This window comes from Diceros bicornis, chromosome 35 (genome assembly GCF_020826845.1).
Source record: "Diceros bicornis minor isolate mBicDic1 chromosome 35, mDicBic1.mat.cur, whole genome shotgun sequence".
NCBI classification, from domain to species: Eukaryota; Metazoa; Chordata; class Mammalia; order Perissodactyla; family Rhinocerotidae; genus Diceros; species Diceros bicornis.
This window is the reverse complement of record NC_080774.1, coordinates 5,336,809-5,357,650: the sequence shown is the minus strand read 5'-3', so window position 1 is coordinate 5,357,650 and position 20,842 is coordinate 5,336,809. Positions and strand designations below refer to the sequence as shown.

Below are 20,842 nucleotides of genomic sequence, written 5' to 3'. Positions count from 1 at the left end.
AGAGCTGGCACAAATAGGAGCAGAATAAAAGACATATTTTGATAGATGGTGAATTTTTAGCACTCTCTGGCACCAGGGGATGATTTAAATGTAATATTTAACATGATAAATTGCTTTCTTATTTGCCAGAGGCAAGCAGGAATTGCCTCTGGGATTTTTGAGCAGCTGTTTATGGACACTGGAAAACATGGTTGCAAAAATCTCAGCTACACATGAAAAGGCTGAAGGAGGAAACATAGTTGCAAAGGTATTTGAAATAAATGCACAAGCTTCGATCAATTGTGACTTGTTATGAAAAATAAAGTCACTTCCCTTGGAACTCAGTTTGGGAAAATTATTGTAGTGTCTTCTTTGAAGGTGGGAGCTTCTACAGGGTAGAGATGGATTTTTAGTCTTTTCTCTTTCCCTGGAGCCTAGCATGTTGCCTAGTCTCACATGTACTCGTCAAGACTTTCAGTTGCAAGTGACAAAAACCCAATGAAAACTGGCTTAAGTAAAACAATTTATTTTATATATCTAAATTGCCAAAGATAACAGACACAGATGTAGCTGGATTCAGGATCTCAGAAATCTTTCCCAGGAATCAGTCTCTCTCTTACTCTCATCTCTGATTTCCCTTGTTTGGGTTTCACTTGACTCAGTTGCTGTGGATGTGGGGCTGGAATACATTGATTGGCCACATCTAGTTCATGTGCTCATCTGTGAAGCCTGATTTTCTGGCCTGGGGTCAGCACCATCCCAGCCACATTTATTGGTGGCAGAGTGGGATGATGCCCAAAAGAAAAATGGAGATGTTGTCATTAAAAATAGAGGGAAGGGGGCCGGCCCGGTGGGTTAGCGGTTAAGTGCGCGCGCTCTGCTGCTGGCGGCCCGGGTTCGGATCCCGGGCGCGCACCGACGCACCGCTTCTCCGGCCATGCTGAGGCCGTTACCCACATACAGCAACTAGAAGGATGTGCAACTATGACATACAGCTATCTACTGGGGCTTTGGGGGAAAAAAAAAAGGAGGAGGATTGGCAATAGATGTTAGCTCAGAGCCAGTCTTCCTCAGCAAAAAGAGAAGGATTAGCACGGATGTTAGCTCAGGGCTGATCTTCCTCACAAAAAAAAAAAAATAGAGGGAAGGATGAATGTTCGGCATCTACAGATGCTCAACAGGAAAAATTATTGCCTGTCCATTACACACAGAAAACACCCAGGTTGATTGTTTCACTGGCATTAGGAGTTGAATTTAGCAATTTGTTCTGGAACCATGATGCAATCTCTCTCCTTTGTACACATTGTAATTATTCCACATCCACAACATGATGCCACCTTTGGTGAGTTCTCATCTCAACTTCCACAGTGCCTCCTGCCTCCTGTCCTCGCTGTACGCCATAAATGCAAACGTACATATATTTCATCTCCCTGGTGTGAATAGAATACTCAGGAACACAGACTATAGTTACATCCTTTTGGATTTATCTCTTTGAGATTCTATCCAGAGGTGAGGACATATGTTAAAAAAACAAAAACAAAAACTTATTTTTTCACTTTTCTTAGATTGGGTTGGCATTATTTTCAAGTATTCATTATAAAGTTGATTTCTCTGTTGACAAGTAGCTATTATTTGCATGTTTACTATCAATGAAAAACAAACAATCTATAAACTGGGAATAATACTAGTAACTACTTTCAGATGGTTGTTGAGAAACTGAATGAGCAACTGATTACATGTAAAGACTTAAAACTTCTCCCCCATCCCTCCTCCTCCTCCCCCTCCTCTCCCTCCTCCTCCTCTTCCTCTCCTCCTTCTTCTTCTCCCTCCTCCTCTTCTCCTCCTCCTTCGCTGACTCCATCTCTTGGGGTGGAGAATGAGGGGCTGATTTAGAAGACTGAACATGGAACCTGCTTGGTGCTTGAGCTGAGACTGGGGACTCCGAGTGTGAAAGGAGTACTTGAGATGACCTGTTTGGTCGATCCTGTTGGGCCCATTGTTGAGTGTTGGTGACTCTCATTGCTGAGCTGTGTGGCCCCCTGTCTGCCAGCTTCTCTGGTTGACTCTTTCTCTTCAGCCAAGTGTGAGAGTAATATCTCCTCTAGGGCACCTTTGTGAACCTGCTCAGTGGTTCTTTAATTCATTCTTGGAGCGCGTGTGTTAAAGCTCCTCCTGTAATAGCTGTATTTATTGAGCCCTTTTTGTTTATCATGTTCCGGTTCTGTTCTAAGCTTTGTGCATAGATTGATCCATTAAATCTTCATAAGGTCACCATACTGTAGATACTTTTATTTGCCTGGTGTTCCAGATCAGGGAACCCTGGCACATGTGGAAGTAACTTGAGGCAGACACTGTTGATGGCCTATAAGAAGCTATTTACAGCCCCCTACTTCACTGCCAGCTCCACTATAGAAGCCCACTTTCCCAGCCTCCTTTGCAGGTGGACTGGCCATGTGACAAGCTTTGGACTCCCTGATGAAAAGGAGCAAGTGCAGCAGGTCGCTCCTTCCCCCTCAGCCTTCCCCCTGCTTAGACAGTGGATGGAGATGGCTGGTGTGATGGGCGCCATCTTGCTGCCTTGAGGGAGTGGCCAAGAGAACTGCAGAGAAGTCACCCTGAACTGGTTGAGTCACTGGGCCAGAGCCAGCAGGCACGTTCTTCCAGGCTTCTGGTTATGTGAGAAGCATATAAACCCATGTTGGGTTATTTCACTGGAGTTAGGTTTTCTGTAAATGCAGATCCACACAATCCTCACTGAATCAGAGGCTGAGCCAGGTTCAAACCCAGACAGTCCCGTCCCGGAGCCCATGCATGTGACCTCTCTTCTGTACTGCTTCTCACACGCCAGATACGGTCCCAGGTTCCGTGGATGCAGTGGAGAGCAGAACAGAGATGCTCAGACCCTGGGGGAGTTTACAATCTAATGAGCAGTCAGAGATTAAGACCTCATCACAGAATAAATAAATAGTGACCATTTGTGGTTATTACCAGGCAGGGCAGACTAGGTGCTGTGAGAGAGAACAATGGGGCCTTAGTTCACACTGCGGGAGGCAGAAGAGCCCGGTTTCTCTGAAGAAGTGGACATTTATGCTGAGATCTGAAGGATGGAAGGAACAGGGAGGTGTGTTTTGGGCCGAGGGCTCTGCACATGTCAGAGCAGAAGGCCTGGATGAGATGGTACTGTTGGGAGAACTGAGGAGACGTCTGGGGGCCGGACCCTGGGGAGGGACATGGGAAGGGGCAGAGAGAGCTGAGAGGTGGCCGAGGGTCAGATCTCTCACGTGGGCGAGTTTGGTCTTTATCTTAAGAACCTAGGACGCTTTCAGCGAGTTTTAATCTAGGAGAGAAATACTCTGAATTATATTGAAATGAAAAAGTTTGTCTTTGACTGTTGTGAAGAGTGGACACAGGGAGACGAGTGGGTGCTGTAGCTGGCCTGGTGAGAGGGCACTCCCAGGGGAGGGGCTGCCGTGGGGATGGCAAGATGGACAGACTGGAGATGAGTTATGAAGACAGAGCCTGCAGGACCTGCGGGGATGTCAGAGGAAGAGAGAAACTAACACGATGTCAGCGTTTAAAAATTCCTGGGTTTGGAGGGAAATCTCGGGGACGTGGAGGTTGGGGAAGGGAGGGTGCTGGTGGTCAGCTCAGGAGAGCAGAGGTTTATGTTCTGACTGGTCCTCTTCTGCTCTGTGTGCTGTTGTCTTTCCTAATTTGACCTCAGAATGAAGGCTGTGTCCACGATGTTAATAAATGCAGAAAATTAGTCAGTCATTTCCCAAGTGAACCTTAAGCCAAGATTGGAAACTATTGGAAAGAACTCCTGTGCTGTGTGTGACATGTGTCTGCAGGTGGGGGTGGGGTGGAGTGAGGGAGGGGAGGGGACATCAGGGCGTTGTGACAGTGACCCTGCCCCTGGGAACTGAGAAGAAGGGCCAGCTCTCAGGCCTGCTGATCTCAGTCTGCGATGGAATGCCACCGACTGGTCAGAGTTTCCGTTTTGCGTTGGCTTCCTGCCTTCATCCGTTCGCACAGTGGTTTCAACTGCAGAGCAGGAGTAAGGCAGTCGGCAGCTTGGTCCATGTCCCCACCGCCCCGTCTGCTGTTTGCTGACCCCGCCCTCTCCTCCCTGTGCAGGACGCGGAGGTTCTGAACACGGCCATCCTCACGGGCAAGGCTGTCTCGGTTCCCGTCAAGGTCGTGGGCGTTCAGGAGGACGGCTCCGTGGTCGCCGTGTCGGGCTCGGTGGAGTGCAGGTCCGCGGATGAAGACGTCGTGAAGGTACAGCGGGCTGTGTCTGCGGGTCCCCCACACAGTCGGTCCTTTGCGGCCCTTCTTCTGTCCCAGGTCTTTTCCTCACAGAGCATCCCAGGCTCCGAAGGGCTGGAGCCAGGACGACCGTACTAAGGAGTGAGTGACAGCGGGACGCCCCGGGTCAGGAGGAGGCTGCACGGGGCACTGCTCCCCCCTGTCCCCCCCCACCCCCGAATGGGGACCCCTGGCCTTGATCTGGGGCAGAAATAATTTTTTCCCCCTTTTTGCTCAGAGAACAATATTTTCCCAATTTTAGCAATCTACATGCCATTTTCTCAATTTTTGCCAACATCCTGTGCCAATAATATTATTTACTCAATATATTTTCTTTAAATGCCTCACTTTTTCAAACTTAAATACTAATTTAGCCTCATTATAAGACAATACAATCCATGAGCCTGATGTACTAATTTTTTGTTAATATACATTAAAATAAATGACTATTAAAAAAAAAACTTCATCCATGTGCCCCCTAACTTAATTTGAGTTCCAGTGGATATAGCTCACAGTTGGGATAATCGGGCCATGGGACATTTCTGTTGGCCTCTTCACTCTAAGTAGCTGGATTTATGACCCCAAATTCAGCCAGGAACCAGCCCATGGTTTTTTTCACGTTCTGTGCAAGGATCTGTTTGAATCAGCAAATTTAGTTTCTGCCTATTTTTTCTTGGCACATTGGTTGGCTGTTTCCTTTTGTAGTAGAGACCTCAGAGAGATGGGATTTAAATCTTTAGAACCATCTTTTCTCCTTTAAGTTGCTAAGAGAGCTCCAGGTCCTATCTATTCCTTCATTTTTTTTTTTATTTTAGGTAATTGAATTTTATTATATTTTATTTATTTATTTATTTAAATTTTTTGTTTATTGCGGTAACATTGGTTTATAACATTGTATAAATTTCAGGTGTACATCATTATACTTCTATTTCTGCATAGATTACAATATGTTCACCACCCAAATACTAATTACAACCCGTCACCACACACATGTGCTGAATTATCCCTTTCACCCTATTCCTTCATTTTAGAAAAATACGACGACACTGAGTTCCGTCCTTCCTCAGACTCCTCTGGCTCCTGTTTGGAGGTTAAATGAAACTTGGTCCCAGTCTGAGAAACTTCAGGGCGGACGGGTTGTGTCCCTGTCACAGAAATGCCCCTAGGGTTTACCATGTGGGAGAAAAGATCTGGGAGGGGCTGATTTCTTCTAATTGTGACCTACAGGAGGCTGTGCTTTAAGCCAAAAATGGTTTTGGTAATGAAGAATTGATATGTCTGTGAGGCCTAATTAAAAAAAAAAAATTAATCCTTGGGAAACCCAGATTTGGCATAGCCTGTTTCCTGAGTTTGGAATGCTAATTCTCCCCCGAGACAGAAGGTGGACCAGCTTCAAAGTACACATAGCCTTGCCCTGGGGCTCCTGGCAGGCCTTGGACTCTTTGATTAAACAAATCTAAAGCCTACTACATTCAGAGTTTAGAAAGATCTGAGCCAAGTCATACAAGCTCATCAGAATGAGAAACACTGATGATGCATTGCCCTTCGCTGCCCTTGACAATGCACGTTATTTACCATCCCCATGTCCTTCCAGAAGGGAGACACTGGTGATGGCATATGGAGATGGTATCTGTGTGATTATGCTGTCACGGGCTCCAACAAATCGCTCCCCTCTGCGGTTCCCTAAGCCTTGTTCCCCCCCAGAGCCTGCTGTGGTGCCCCCTCTGTCCTGCCCTGGAGAACTCTACCCTGCAGAGGCGAGTCCAAGTTCATGGACCCCATCATTGCCTTATCCTTGGTTGTGTCCCCGTCACAGAAATGTACTAAAATTCCTCTGCCCAGACTGATAGACAGATTGCTTTGGAAGACAATAGTTTTTGGCTCAACTGTCACTTTTGTGGCTTCATGAAGGTGGGACTTTCTCCTAGCAAATTATGGCCCGATTTTCAGAGGAGCAAACCAGAATGTACAGATCACCAAGCTCAGAGCTGCTTTCGGATTTTTCTAGGGGAGTCCAGGCTCTGTTGCAAATCCTGGGGCTGTGTCAGTTGAGAGGATTAATTAATTGGCTGTGATGCATTTGTTACGGCTTTAGTATCAATACTTGTAACGAAGTTTGCCACAACCCTAAGACGAACAGCGTCATCTGCAGAGCTGTGCACGGGCCTTAGCATCATCCCAGGGTCATTCTCAAACATGTGGCACATTCATTAGCATTCCACGGAGAGACCCCCTCAGTCTGTGGGGTTGTCACTTAGTCACTCCTTCACGGTGCAGAAAACACTGTGTGATCCCCAGGGAGAATCTTGCAGGGTTCACCAAAGATCTTCACATGCTGGCAATTCTGTGCATTGGGACCATGATTTAGGTAAGGGAGAAAGTGTGAATTTAGGAAGATGTAAATTGTGGTGGCACACAAACAGATTGGCTTCTTTGACTTGGGGTTGAATGACTTTCGGAGGACAGAATCTGAGGACATCAGTGATTTTGAAAGGCTGGAAGCTTGGCCTGGTCTGGCAAGATTGGGAGGTGGTGTTACCGAACCAGGCTCATTTTGCCCGCTGCATGATTATGTCAATCACTGAGATGATGAGTCTGCAGCAGAGAAAGGGTTTAATTCACAAGGCAGCCAACTGAGGAGATGGGAGAACCAATCTCAAATCTGCATCCCTGAAAAATGGGGATTAAAGACATTTATGGGATAAAGGGGCGTAATAGTCTGAGGTATGGGAATAGATGATGGGAGGTGAGGAGAAGTGAGGTAATTGATGGTGTGCACAAGCGTAGTCAAGCTTCTTGGCTCTCATACGACGTATGTTCACAAAGCGGTGGCGTTACCATGATCTGAGGGTGGGGTTTTCAGCTCCTTGATGTCAAAGGTCACCTATCAGTCATCAGGCCCAGTTGATGCGTTGGTGGTCTTACCCAGCCTGAACTGGACAAGGAGTTGACTCTTAGTTCCTGGAAAACTGAAGCACTTGTTACCATGGTGACCCAGCCAGAGATGTTATCTGTAGGGTGGATTTTAGTAATGCATTTTCTAACTACTTTTGCAAACAGACAACTGAGTATAGTTAAAGCAAGTTGGCCCCCGATTTCAGGAGATATGTCAAGTTTTAAGTTGACAACTACTACTTCTATGCTTAGAAAACACAAGTGGAGGATTCATCTTAATAGTAGTGTGCATGTGTGCAAGAAGTATCGGCACTTTTATTAATAGTGAGATCTTGTGAGTCAACTGAAGAGGCTGCTGCCGGCTAACGTGATTTTCATTGGCATTAATGGCTGCGTGATCCCAGAACAGAGGTCACATGCAGGCAGGCTGCAGACTGGATCTGGCTCAGAGGTGTGAGTGTTTATTATTTGATTTGTTGCCATCCTGTAAAAAGTGGCAAATTCACATGGAAATCTGGATTTCCAGCTTCTTAGGGAAATCACTAGGTCAAGTAGCCCTGGGTCCACATTTCTTGCTGTGACAGTCGCCTGGAGCTGACTAGAGGACTCCCCCTGTGCATAAGGCCTGTGCCCTCCAGATCACCCCAGTCCCCACCACTCCCTCTCGTCTCCCACGTGGAGGCTGAGGGGCATTTGTCACTTGTTGTCACACTTGTGCTGCAGGTTTTCTGATAGTAGATTTCAGAGGAAAGTGAGACATTTCTTGTATCCTGATCTCTATAAAAAATAAGGAACAAATGATAGACCTCACTCTGTCACTCTGACGGAGGATTCTGTGTCTTTCTAACCAAAAGAGGAATGCTGCAAATTGGATTGTGTTCTGCTCAAGAGAGTCTGGGGGGCTGAGGGCCCTTGAAATCAGATCAGGAGAAATGACTGAAGGAAGTGTGAGTGTTGAGCCTGGGATGAGAAGAAACGGCTGAGGGGTGAGGGAAGAGGGAGACATGGCAGGTCTTTTTAAGCCCTTCAAGGGCCATCGTGCAGAAGATTGAGGAGATTTGTGCTTTTTAGATTCCACGAGTGGAAGTTAAAAGGGAACTACTCTAGCTCAATACAAAGAATGAGAATGCAGAGGTAGTGAGCTCCATGGTTAAGCTTTCTGACAGATGATGTCGGCTCAAATCCTGACTCCAACCTCCTCGCTGTTTAACCTCAGACAGATTGCTTAACATCTCTGAGCCCAGTGTCATCTGTAAAACGAGGATGATAGTGCTACAGTGGAGAGGTACCTTCCATAGAGACTTGTCCCAAAGTCAGTGGCTAAGGGAGAACTATCAATAATCAAAATAATCCTTGAAAAGCCTTTGAGAATAGCTGGGTTCAAAAAGTTCAAAAGACAGTTGATGTTTAAAAAAATTTCTCCTTCCATTTGAGCTGTGGCCAGATTTCCTGGGGCATCACAGGGCAAGGTTTAGTTTTAAAGACAATGTTGGGGGGAGTCTAGATCAGTCAGATTTGGGGGGAGGCAAAGGTGAGATACATTTTCCTCTTTCTTTTATTCTTCTCTTTTGTGTCTTCTGATGGAAGCATTATCAGATGGCAACCTAAAGTTATTCTAAGCTCTTTAATTGAATTAATATTTGTCAAATCTGTGTGATAAAATCCCAACATGGAGTTTTGGGGATGATTAAATAAGATTATGTATATAAATGAAGTCACGTGATGCTTGATCTGTAATATATCAATAAATATTATATCTATATATCTACATCTATATATTTACATGTCAATATCCATCTTCATATCTGTATATTTTAACTGCTACTTGATTGTAAGGTCTGCAGTGTCTATGACTTTGTTTTATTGACTATTCTGTCCCCAGTCCCAAGCAGTGTCTGGAACACAGTGGGACTCAATAAATATTTGTCGAATATATTAACAAATGAATGAATGAATGAATGAACGAATGCTAGAGCTTCCTAGAGATGGAACAGGTTCCTAGGCAAGAGTGGTTGCCTAGTCTTTATCAGAACATGTCCAGTGAATTGCCTGTTATTGGCAATTTTCAAAGAGAGGTGGGAGGTCGTCTGTAGCCAAAGGGACTTGGCATTGGGTGGAGACGTGGACCTGATCCTATGATCCAAGCCTTCTTCCATTATCAGGGGGAGGTTTTTATTCCACAAACACTTATTAATCATCTACTTGCAGAGGGCATGTATAAAGAGCTTTGGGAGCTACAAAGGTAGACTGCATGGGAATCTTGTCCTTAGGAGCTTATAATTCATGAGGATTAATGAGGATTAATAGTAACATTTGTTGAAAACTTATTGACAGGTACTATTAATAAGGACATTAGGAATATTGACCCATTTCATCTTCACAACAAGCCTTGAAGGTAGGTAATACTACTCTTCCAGAATAGTGTCTACATGAGGAAATGACACATAGAGGGTGAAGTAACTCACAGTGAATGTAGGGGTCAGAGTTCCACCCAGGCAGCTGGTTCCAGGCCTCTGATTGCAGCCCCTGTGCATCTTGAATGATCTTTCTCTAAGGTCATGCAGGGCATGGGGAGCACTCTTATGCACTACTAGCAAAGGATCATTCCTATGGCCTTCCCATCAGGGAGTCAGCTGATAATGGACGTCTTCTGAATTTGCAAAAGACTTTTATTTTCATCCTCATCACCTAGAAGGCATGTGTATTAGTTTCTTCTTGCTGCTGTAACAAATTACCACAAACTCAGTGGCTGAAAACAATGCATATCTATTATCTTATAGTACTGGAGGTCAGGAGCCTAAAATGGCTCGGCGGGGCTGCATTCCTTCTGGAAGCTCTAGGGGAGAATCTGTTTCTTTGCCTTTTCCAGCTTCTAGAGGCCACCTGCATTTCTGGTTGCGGCGCCTTCCTCCATCTTCAAAGTCAGTGTCGTAGCATCTTCAGATCGCTCTCTCTCTCTGACCTGTGGCTCCATCATCGCATCTGTTTCTCTGACTCTGACTCTCCTGCCTCTCTCTAATAAGGGCCTCTGTGATTACCTTAGGCCCACCTGGATAACCCAGGCGACTCCTCTCATCTCAAGATCCTAATCTCAAGTACATCTGCAAAGCCCTTTTGCCAGATATATTCATTTTTTAGAGCTGCCATAATAAGTTACCACAAACTCAGTGGCTTAAAACAACGTAAATTTATTCTCTCACAGATCTGGAGGCCAGAAGTCTGAAATCAAGGCATTGGCAGGGCTCCACTTCCTCCAGAAGCTCTAGGGGAGGATCCTTCCTGCCTCTTCCAGCTCCTGGTGGCTCCAGGTGTTCCTTGGCTTATGGCAGCATCTCTCTCATCTCCGCATGGTCTTGCCCTTGTGTGTCGTATGGCTTTCTCTTATAATGGCACTTGTCATTGGATTTAGGGGCCACCCTAATTCAGAATGATCTCATCTTAAGATCCTTAACTTAAATACATCTGCAAAGACCTGGTTTCCAAATAAGGTCCCATTTACAGGTACAGGGGGCTAGAACTTGGACATATCTTTTTGCGGCCACAATTCAACACACGACACCACATAAAGTAACAAACTCAGAGGTTCTGGGGATTAGGATGTGGACGTCTTTGGGAGTCTTTATGTTGCCTCCCCCACCATATTTTCTTTTCTTTGCTGAGTTTCTTTAAAGATCTTCAGAGGAAGGAAAAAATATGCAATTTCCATGTTGTAATTACGATTTAATCTTTGAAAGTCTATCTTTCTAAGTGATGGCCTCATGTTTGTATGTGTTGGTAATTGTGTTGTTTGTCAATGAATTGTCTCCAGAACCACAGAAGCCAGCCGTACATCGTCAGCAGGGAAGAACTCATTCAGGCCTGGAGAGAAATAAATATCAACTCATGCTGATCTTGAAGACGGTGCCCCCAACTTTTGGCTGCAATAATTAAGTTTCCAGCCTTCTGGTATCAGCTGGACTTGCAATAATGAGATGCTAAAGGCCTCATAAAAGGGCATTAACATTTTAAAGCCTTCTCTGCCCCAGGGAAGGATCTTGTTTCCAAACTCGGTCTGTGAGGGGTAAAGGAAGGCAGTGGATGGGCTGTCAGGAAAAATAGAAAGTTTTCTGCTACTTGCTGAGCAATGTGTGGGGAGCTGGTCCCTACACAGAACCCGACGTCACCTCTGGAGGCATCAGCAGCTTTGACAGAGCAGCTGTGTTTCCTGGGTTATTACGCAGCACCTACAGAAGGCTATGTGACCCGATTTTCCTTGAGGTGTTGGATTTATAGAGGATGAGGTGGAGGGAGGGTGTGTCCTGAACATGGTTCTTAGAGAGGCACATTTGAGCTGACGTCACTGAGCAAGAGACATCACTGTTCAGGTGGCGGGATTGACAGGTGTGGTATGCGGTGGGATCTGGCAGGCCTGCGGTGGAATCCTGCATTGGTGAGTTTTTAAAATTTTGGTTGCAAGTAATAGAAACCCAAATTCAACTGTCTTAAGCCAGAAAAGGGGAAATATATTGACTCATGCAACCGAAAAAGCCATGATGACATCAGGCAAAGTTGGATCCAGAGGCTCACCTGGACTTGGTTTCTCTCCTTCTCTGAGTTCTGCCCTCCTGTGGGAGGTTTTGCACGTCTTTCTCCTGTGCTCGTGCTGCTTCCTCTGCCTCGCGTCCTCTCCCCCTCTCTGCACCTGGAGAAACCCCAGTCATCCTGTGGGCTTGGCTCAGACGCCCCTCCTCTGTGCAGCCACCTCCTTGCTGCCCTTCTCCACGGCCCCCCAGGGTCCTCACCTCTGTGTTTCCAGCCCCTGTGCCGGCGCATGTGTTAGGGACTCAGCACACTGTACGTCCTTGTGCAGGCTGACACATTGCCCCTTGTGGGCAGGGTCTGTGCTGTCCCCAGGGACTATTAGAATGATCAGTAACAAACACAACCCAAGCCAACAGTGACGCTGTGCCGGACTCTATTCTCCTTGTTTTAAGTACATCACAGTGTTCAACCCCCACAGCACCCCCACGAGGCAGGTACAAGCATCACCTCATTTCACAGCTCAGGAAACTGAGGCACAGAGAGGTTTAAATGTCTGTACTCAGTGGGTTTTGAATAAACATTAGTCCACTGCGTGTCCAAATTCATAATACCGAAAAGTGGGCAAACAGTCCCTTCCTATTTCTCCTCTCAATTCAAGACAGATTTAAAGACAGATGTTTCTGGAAATCTAGATTCTTATGTAAGATTTTTGACTTTTCAATGTTGGCAAGTCATTCAATTGAAAGAGATCTGCAAACGCATTTTGCTGGGGGCTGTCAGTCTGACCTCCTCCACGTGTGGAGCGCTGTGGAGGCAGGTGAACCACGTGGAAGATGGAGCCCCCATCACAGGTGCGGGTGGGATTGAGGGCGTGGAGAGGACCCCACAGGGGTCGATGAAGTGGAGGAAGTGGGTTCAGAACAGTCGCTCTGCGTTGACTTATCTTGAAAGTGTTTTTGTCTGCTATGGGCTCCAAAGGGCTTCCAAAGAAACTCGCAGATTGATCCTAATTTTATTTAGAAGGAGATGTGGAGAAATGCCAAAGAGGTTTAAGGCTATTTCTTTCACTTTTAGCAATACTTGGCAAAATTTCCTACAATAGAACACTGTTATTCTATATCTGGGCGTGAATTTCCTTCCCTTCACCCAGCACCAGGAGCCAGGTGGCTAAGAATAAGTTGTCAGGCAGTTGGGATGTTACTGCCTAATTTTGTCCTCTTTATGCTGGTAATTTGGACTTTTATTGTTCTGTTCTAATTGGAGATGTGTCATATATTTCCTGTTGGCCAGAGGAGAGATATTGCTGCATTCCCAACCTTTTGTTCCTGCAGCATCACTATGATTTCAATATTAATTAGACCTTTTGTTCCTGTCTGTCTTTGGCATCTCGTATTAAGAACTAGCATTCCGGAATTGTTTCTGCACAGTGCAGAGAAATCTTGGAATGAACCAGAGTAAACCTGCGAGCCTCCCAGTTCCCTCACCCAGTAAACACAGCCGCGAGCTTCCTCCCTCCTCTCCCGGCAGCCTCTCATCTGTGCTTCTCCATCAGGCCCTGCTCAGGTCCAAGGGTGGGGTTGACTAGAGACTTGGGTCTGTGAATGCATCTCGGATATCAGGCAGGGTGAACTATGGCCCCTGTGCCTTGTGTCTCCTGGAGACATGTTTATTTTGTGTTCAGTAGGAGGGAAGGGGACCCTCATTGATGTTTCAGAGCTTGGTTCCCAACTTAAACTCCTGCCATGCAGCATTGATGGTGGGCAGAAGGTAGGAGCTTCTCAATCAAATTCATTGGGTTTCCTGAAGTAACTCAAATCACTTAAACAAACTTTAGAAGTTAACTGCATCACTTAGTTGTAAGCTCTAGACACAGGTGTGAATGGATTTAGGTACAAAGGCAATACGTCAAGGCTGCTGCACACTCTACCATTTTTCTTTTTAACAGTTTCATAGAGGTGTAACTGACATGTAACAAACTGCACATATTTAAAGTGTACAGTTTGATGTACCAAACTGTACATCACTCAAATCAAGATGGTGAACCTATCCTTAACCCCCAGATTTCCTTCATGCCCCTTTGCAATCTCTGTCCCTCTCCACACATCCCCTGGCCAACACTCATCTTCTTTGTCACTGAAGATTAATTTTCATTTTCTAGAGTTTTATATAAATGGAATCATATAAAATGTTCTCTTCTTTTGTCTTTCTTCCACCTGACATAATTAATTTGAGATTCACCCATGTTGTTCTGTATATCAGTAGTTCATTCATTTTTATTGCTGAGCAGTATTCCATTGTGTGGATATACTGCAGTTTATTCATCTGTTGATGGACATCTGGATTGTTTCTAATTTTTGGCACTTACAACTAATGCTGCTGTGAATGTTCATACAAGTTTTTGTCTGGACATAATCTTTCATTTCTCTAGGAGTAGAAAAGTTGAATCATATGATAAGTGTATGTTTAACCTTTTAAGAAATGGCCAAACTGGTTTCTAAAGTGGTTGTACCATTTTGTATGCCCACCATCAGGGTTTGAGAGTTCCAGTACCTCCATTTCCTTATCAACACTTGGTATGGTCAATCTTTTTAATTTTAGCCATAGTATTAGGTATGGACAGGTATGCCATTTTGGTTTTAATTTGCATTTCCATAAAGATTAATGATGTTGAGCATCTTTTCATGTGCTATTTGCCATCCAGAGATCTTTGGTGAAGTGACTGTTCAGATCTTTTGCCCATTTTTAACTGGGTTGTTTGTTTTTTACTACTAAGTTTTGCAAGTTCTTTTTCTGGTTAAAATTCTTTGTCAGATATGTGATTTGAAAATATTTTCTTCCAGTCTGTGGTTTGTGTTTTCACGCCCTATAGGGTCTTTTGAAGAGCAGTTTTCCATTTTCATGAGGTCCAATTTATCAATTTTGTCTTTTATATATTATACTTTTGCTATTGTATCTAAGAAATAATTGCCTAGCCCAAGTTCACAAAGATTTTCTCCTAAAAGTTTTATAGTTTTAGCTCTTACATTTAGGTCTATGATCCATTATGAGTTAATTTTTGTGTATGGTGTGAGGTAAGGGTCTAAATTCATCTGTTTTGCATGTGGATGTCCAGTTGTCCCTGCACCATTTGTTGAAAAGACTCTTCTTTCCCCATTAAATTGTGTTGGCATCCTTTTCGAAAATCAATTGACCATAGAGGTGAGGGTTTATTTCTGCGTTCTCAATTCTACTCCAATGATCTCCACGTCTCTTCTATGACAGTACTACATTCTCTTGATTACCATAGCTTTGTAGTAAGTTTTGCAATTGGGATGTGTGAATCTTCCAAATTTGTTATTCTTTTTCATGATTGTTTTGACAGTTCTGGGTCCCTTGACTTTCCGTATGAATTTTTGGTTCAGCTTGTCAGTTTTTGCCAGAAGGGCAGCTGAGGAGGTCCCAAGAGGGAAAAACTACAGGTCGGTGCTGAACCAGGACAGGGCCTAGATGACCGGTACTTAACAGATGTGCCTGTTGTAAAACCTTCTAGACTGGCCGCTCAGGAGGACTGGGGATTTATCTATTTTGTTCAGTGCTGATTCCTTCTCACCAGCAACTGGCACACAGTGGATCCTCAGCAAATATTTGCCGAATGCATGAACTTCAAAAACCTTTAAAAATCATATCCTAAAGTAACAAAGCTTAACGTGCTATCACTTCCTTGAGCCTCATGTTGGTGGGAGAGGAGAAAAAAATGGCTTGAATCTCTGTGGTGCCTCTAGTGCGGCGTGACCACTTGGGAGTGAGCACAGCTCCTCAGAGGATCAGGCGTCTCTTTGAGCATTTAATTGTAGTCTGAGGGTTGATTTGCTTTGGAGCACACTGTAGGGAAAGCTCCTGTTCTCCAGATTCTTCTTAGGGGTGTGAGGCAGCAGGCGATCTTGCATCTCAGGTTTATGGCTTCTCATTTGTACTAAAGTGAGGTGCTAGTTTGCGTGTTTTAATTGCAGCTCATTTTGAACCTTCTTAGTATTTAAGAGCAACAGTCTGAAGAATAAGTGTCTTTGTGATGGGTATTTGGAGAAACAAATGGGCTCCCTGAGGGCAGCAGCCAAGTCTAACGGTTATCTCCCAGCTCCAGCCCTCCCAGAGTCTGTTGAGCTCAACCTTCTCTGCAAAGGTCAGCTGGAAGAGTGAATGGATGACATCCTCACGGCCAAAAGAAAAGTGCAGCAGGAACTCAGCCTGGATCAATCTTTGCTTAGATCGCCTCTTCCTACTCAGTTCTCTCCCACGTGCATTTATTGAGCACGTGCTATTCAGGGCACTGGTTTGGTGTCGTGGGGGGTGTGTTATAATGTGTTGGTTTATTGGTTTGCTGATCCATCTTTGCCTTTAAACTGGCAGCTCTCTGACAGGGAGGGACCTCGTCCATCTTGCTCACAGTGCATCCCCATCATTCAGCACTACACCTGGCTCTGAGCAGGTGCTCTACAAGCTCTGTGAATGGACATCGAAGGCAGTCTCGTAGGGGAGCTTGTTGGTGCCAGAAGGTGATGCCACTGCTCATGGAGGAGGGGCAGGCTCTGGAGTCCGGCAGACGTGGGTTCCAATCCTGCCTCAGCTGTCACTCCCTGGGGGATCTTGGGAAACTTGCTTTTCAAAATGAGCCTCAGAGACAGACTCTGTATGTGATAATAACTAGCATTTATGGAGCTCTTCATGTGTATCGATTCGTGGAATACTCAGAGTAACCCCTCGAGGCCTGACTGTTAGAATCCACGTTTTACAGCTGAGTAAACTGACGCACAGGGTGCCCAATGCATGTCCCCCGCTGGTGAGCGTCAGGCTGGGGTCTGACCCAGGCAGCTCGACTCTGAGTCCGGACTCTCGGCCGCAGCTGTACAGAGAGCCCCCTGACTTCCCAGTGAGCGGAGCCCTACTGGAGGGGTCAGACTGCTCTTTTAGGGGCAGGCTTTCCCCCTACTCTGGGGTCATCTGTAAATCGATTTATTTTGAGCATATCCTGAGATTAAGATTATTATCTTCCAAAGATAAAAATGTGTCCTCTCTTTCTCTTAAACATTTCAAATGTCTAGAGAAATACACTCACGTTAGGAACTGGTGAACAGAGAAAGAAATCCCACAGAGAGGAGCTGGGACTCCTTTTCCAGCTGAGAGTCACTTGTACAACAGAGACGCGATGGACAGAGACAAGAGAAGTCTTCTCAGGACCTCACACGTCCCCCCAGTATGCAGGGAATTGAGCACGAGCAATTTACGAGTGCTTCGTTAATGTATATTGCTGGGCAGATACAGACTTTTAGAGAGTCACCTGTCTTTCACAGCTGGTGGAAATATAAATTCTGTCTCAGCTGAAAGCAGTGGAACGAGATTTCTCAGGGAGTGGATGGAGTGGATTACATAGTTGCTTCTTAAACAAACAGGCTTTTCTCTCTTCCAAATCATATTCAAGAGGGATGGGCTTCCAGCAGTAAAAGATCATTTATATTCATATACTCCATGTGTTCATTCTCTGCTGATTACATCTTTTACATTGCTCTTGGATTAATTTGCCAGTGAAATGTTTAAACTTTAACTTGAAATGCTAAAAGAAAATCTCAGATTTCAAAGCACTTCTGACTTTTCTTCCTCCCTGTGGCGTTGGGTTAACCTTCTCGAAGAGCTCTTCTCCAAAATGCTTCATATGTTTTTTGACCACTTCTAAAGCCAAGTTTAACAAGCTCTTTTAAAAAATTAAAGGGCTCAGCCCCAAGCAGTTGCCCTAATAAAGTCGTCTTTTAATGCTCTGGACACCTGCATACTTTCTGTCATGGAGGGTTTCGGGCGCAGCCCTCCCCACGTGTCTGCTCAAAGAGATGAATATCAGCGGGTTCCTGACATCTTTTGTGTCTAAGTTTAATAAATATTCCACTGCTGGGTATTTATCCAAAGAACTTGAAAACACCAATGCATAAAGATACATGCACCCCTGTGTTCATTGCAGCGTTATTCACAACAGCCAAGACTTGGAAGCAACCTAAGTGCCCATCAAGGGATGAATGGATAAAGAAGCTGTGGTGTATATACACAATGGAATACTACTCAGCCATAAGAAACGATGAAATCCAGCCATTTGTGACAACCTGGATGGACATTGAGGGCATTATGCAAAGTGAAATAAGTCAGAGGGAGAAGGTCAAATACCGTATGATTTCCTTCATTAAGTAGTAGATAATAACAACAATAAACAAACACATAGAGACAGAGACTGGATTGGTGGTTACCAGAGGGGTAGGGGGGAGGGAGGAGGGTGAAAGGGATAATTCGGCACATGTGTGTGGTGATGGGTTGTAATTAGTATTTGGGTGGTGAACATGATGTAATCTATGCAGAAATAGCAGTATAATGATGTACACCTGAAATTTATACAATGTTATAAACCAATGTTTCTGCAATAAACAAACAAAAATAAATAAATAAATATTTGGGTTACACTCTGACGTCTTTCCGTATGCGCACAGTTGTACGAAGAGCAGTAGATGGCCGCGTGCCGAGACCATCTGTGCGTCTGAAGGCCACCCGTGGGGGCAGTGGATTTCTGTGTTTCTTTCTTGACAGCCTCCTTGAGTGACAAAACAATACTGAGAGTCTTGCAGGATTTTCCAGCTCTGATTCCAGTGCTCGCATCCTGGCTCTGATTGGGACAGAGGGACTTGGGTCAAGCACATTGGGCCAAAGAATTTTGGCTTCATCAATATGATGTAAATAATACACAATAAATAAAACATGTGATAGGACACTGCTCCCTAGCCTGTGCCCATGTAGACATCACTAATCAACCCCAGCACGCCTTCCTGCCTAAGCCTAGATTCCTTCTCCAGCAGAGCTCCCGTGAGCAGCTGCTGTGAACTGATTTGCATTGGCAGTGAGACGAACCGATTTCCCATTTCTGGTGGAGTCTGTGGGAAACTAGGAAAAGTTTTAGTAAGGATTGAAGAGCATGATGCTAATGAATATGGTCCATGAGGTCCATGTCGCCATACAGACCTGATATGTTGGAGGGAAAAAAACCAAAACCAAAACACTTCTGTGCCGTTGCCCTGGCATCTTAGGCCAGAGGTCATAAAATGACAGGCCTTGAGGCAAATACAGCTCCCAAGACATGCTCTGTTTGGCCAGAAAAGTACTTTAAAATATACATATACTTAGATGCCATTCAAAAATTTATTGATTCCGCCAAAATCCTGGATCTCCTGTTTCTCTTGCAAAGTCAGGAGATCTCTGAACACAGTCCCAGCATCCCCATGTGGCAGCAGTGGGCTCAGGTGAGTAGCAACTGTCCCCTCTGAGTGGGGTTTGGGGTGGCCCTTTCGAGTTTGCCACAGTCCCCGACTTCTCTGTCATTTACAGCAGACCCACCTTCCTCTATTATGTCACCTCCTTGGTCCACTAGGGATTTGGCTGTTGGGTCAACTCCCACCAGGACCTCCTGAAGCTCCATCCCAGGCCAAATTTGCTGAAAAGAATATGGGTTAATTATATGGGTAAACTGAATTCTGTTTTAAATATATTAGATAAGTTAGCTGTGCTAGGTGAGAGGTGTTAGAAAATATATTAGAGGTGATTATTTTAATTTATTGCTAATGTAAGTAGACCTTTTCACAAAGCAAAGTCATTTAATGTAAGAATCGCTGTAATTTCATCATGGGGGCTACTTCTTAGGCTATCTAGACCAGGATTTTCATATCCAGGATTCCAATTTGCCCATGCCGCACTGGCAAGGACTCAGAGCCAATCGAGGGGGCGCATTCCGGTGCATGGCGTGGCTCGTGCATGAAGCCCTCTCTGTGGCTGCTCCACCTGGATGGGCTCTGGTTTGCTGGTCTCTCTCAGGAAACCCTCACTGAGAGTGGGGTCTGGATATCTAGCCCTCCCTTAGCGCAGTGAGCACATCTTGTCTCTGCCAGGTCTTTTCAGCGTGAGCCTTTCAATGTCCCTCTTTTCTACTGATTTTGGAGACAGAATTGGTAGTGGGGCCATCATTTGCATTTACTTTTTCCCTTTGCCTGGAGCCTCAGAGATAAAAACTCTTGGCTGCTGATTTTCGTACCTTGAGTTCACAATTCACAGTGTTCTTTTATCAAAAAGTTTCTTTTCTCAAAGAAATTTTCATAAGTACTTTCAAAATAAGTTTGGAAAACATTAACCCTGCAGCTCTCTCTTTCCCCTGAGAATATACTTATCCTGCCAAAATGCTTGTCTTTTATGTGACTAATTTATGTGCAGACCCCGAGCACCTCAGTGTTGGCTCCGGTGTCTGAGCCGATGGAACCTAATTAACCGCGCTTCTCTCTAGTGGGTTCAGGTCGCACTCGGAGCTGGTGCGGGAGCTGGGTGGCGCCATGTGCTGGGCTTTCACCAGATAAACAACTCCTTATCCCTTCTGGGGCCCCGTTGGATGAATACGAAGTGCTTGGATATTTTCCTAAGCTAACAAGCGTTGGTGCCGCTTTTAAAATCTGCCAACGTCAAGGAATAAAATGCCAAAAGGAAAACATTCCACAGAGAAGCGTATGCTAAACTTTACAACAAACCACTGTCTTGGGCAGAATTTGCGGTGTAGTTTTGACAAGGGACAAAGTTTTGGAAGCACTTATCTGTAAAGGTAGACTCGAACTTCGTCGCATGTGATTTGGGCAGAGATTTTTCTCCTGGTGGGAGAGGACCAGAACTTTCTCATGTCTCTGTGGTGGTGGCCCAACCAGCAGATTGTAGAAATTGTCCGAGCTCAGCGCTAGAGCCATCGCATGAGGGGGGAGACCAAGTCGGATGGGAGAGGGGTGTCCGTAGGTCCCGTGTGAAGGAGCTGTCCTGGGCGTCTCATATTAAGGTGAGCAGCAGCCCCTCTGTGTACTTCGGGTGGGCTGAAGGCAGCCGGGGAGGCTGACCATCTTGTAGGCACCACGCAAGTCTCACTGTGCTACCAGTCACTGGATCTGACAATATTCTGCACATGAGTCTGTCTCCTCCACTCAGTCAGGCCTCCTTGAGGGCAGGGACTCTTGGATTCGCTCTGTGTCCTCAGTGCTGCCCAGAGCCCCCACATATCTTCACTGGCCCTGAGCTGGGCCTGAGACCCATGTGAACTCTCTGTGCC

The 20,842-nt window shown here is 45.3% G+C and overlaps 1 protein-coding gene across 1 annotated transcript in view; it reads left to right on the top strand.

The window, feature by feature from the left end:
- Positions 1–20,842, top strand: part of LOC131398033 (transmembrane protein 132B) — a 202,518-nt gene that overhangs the window by 158,955 nt on the left and 22,721 nt on the right. The window contains exon 5 of the mRNA XM_058531084.1: positions 4,117–4,260. Within this exon, the coding sequence (XP_058387067.1) occupies positions 4,117–4,260 (144 nt within the window). The remainder of the gene's footprint in view (positions 1–4,116; positions 4,261–20,842) is intronic.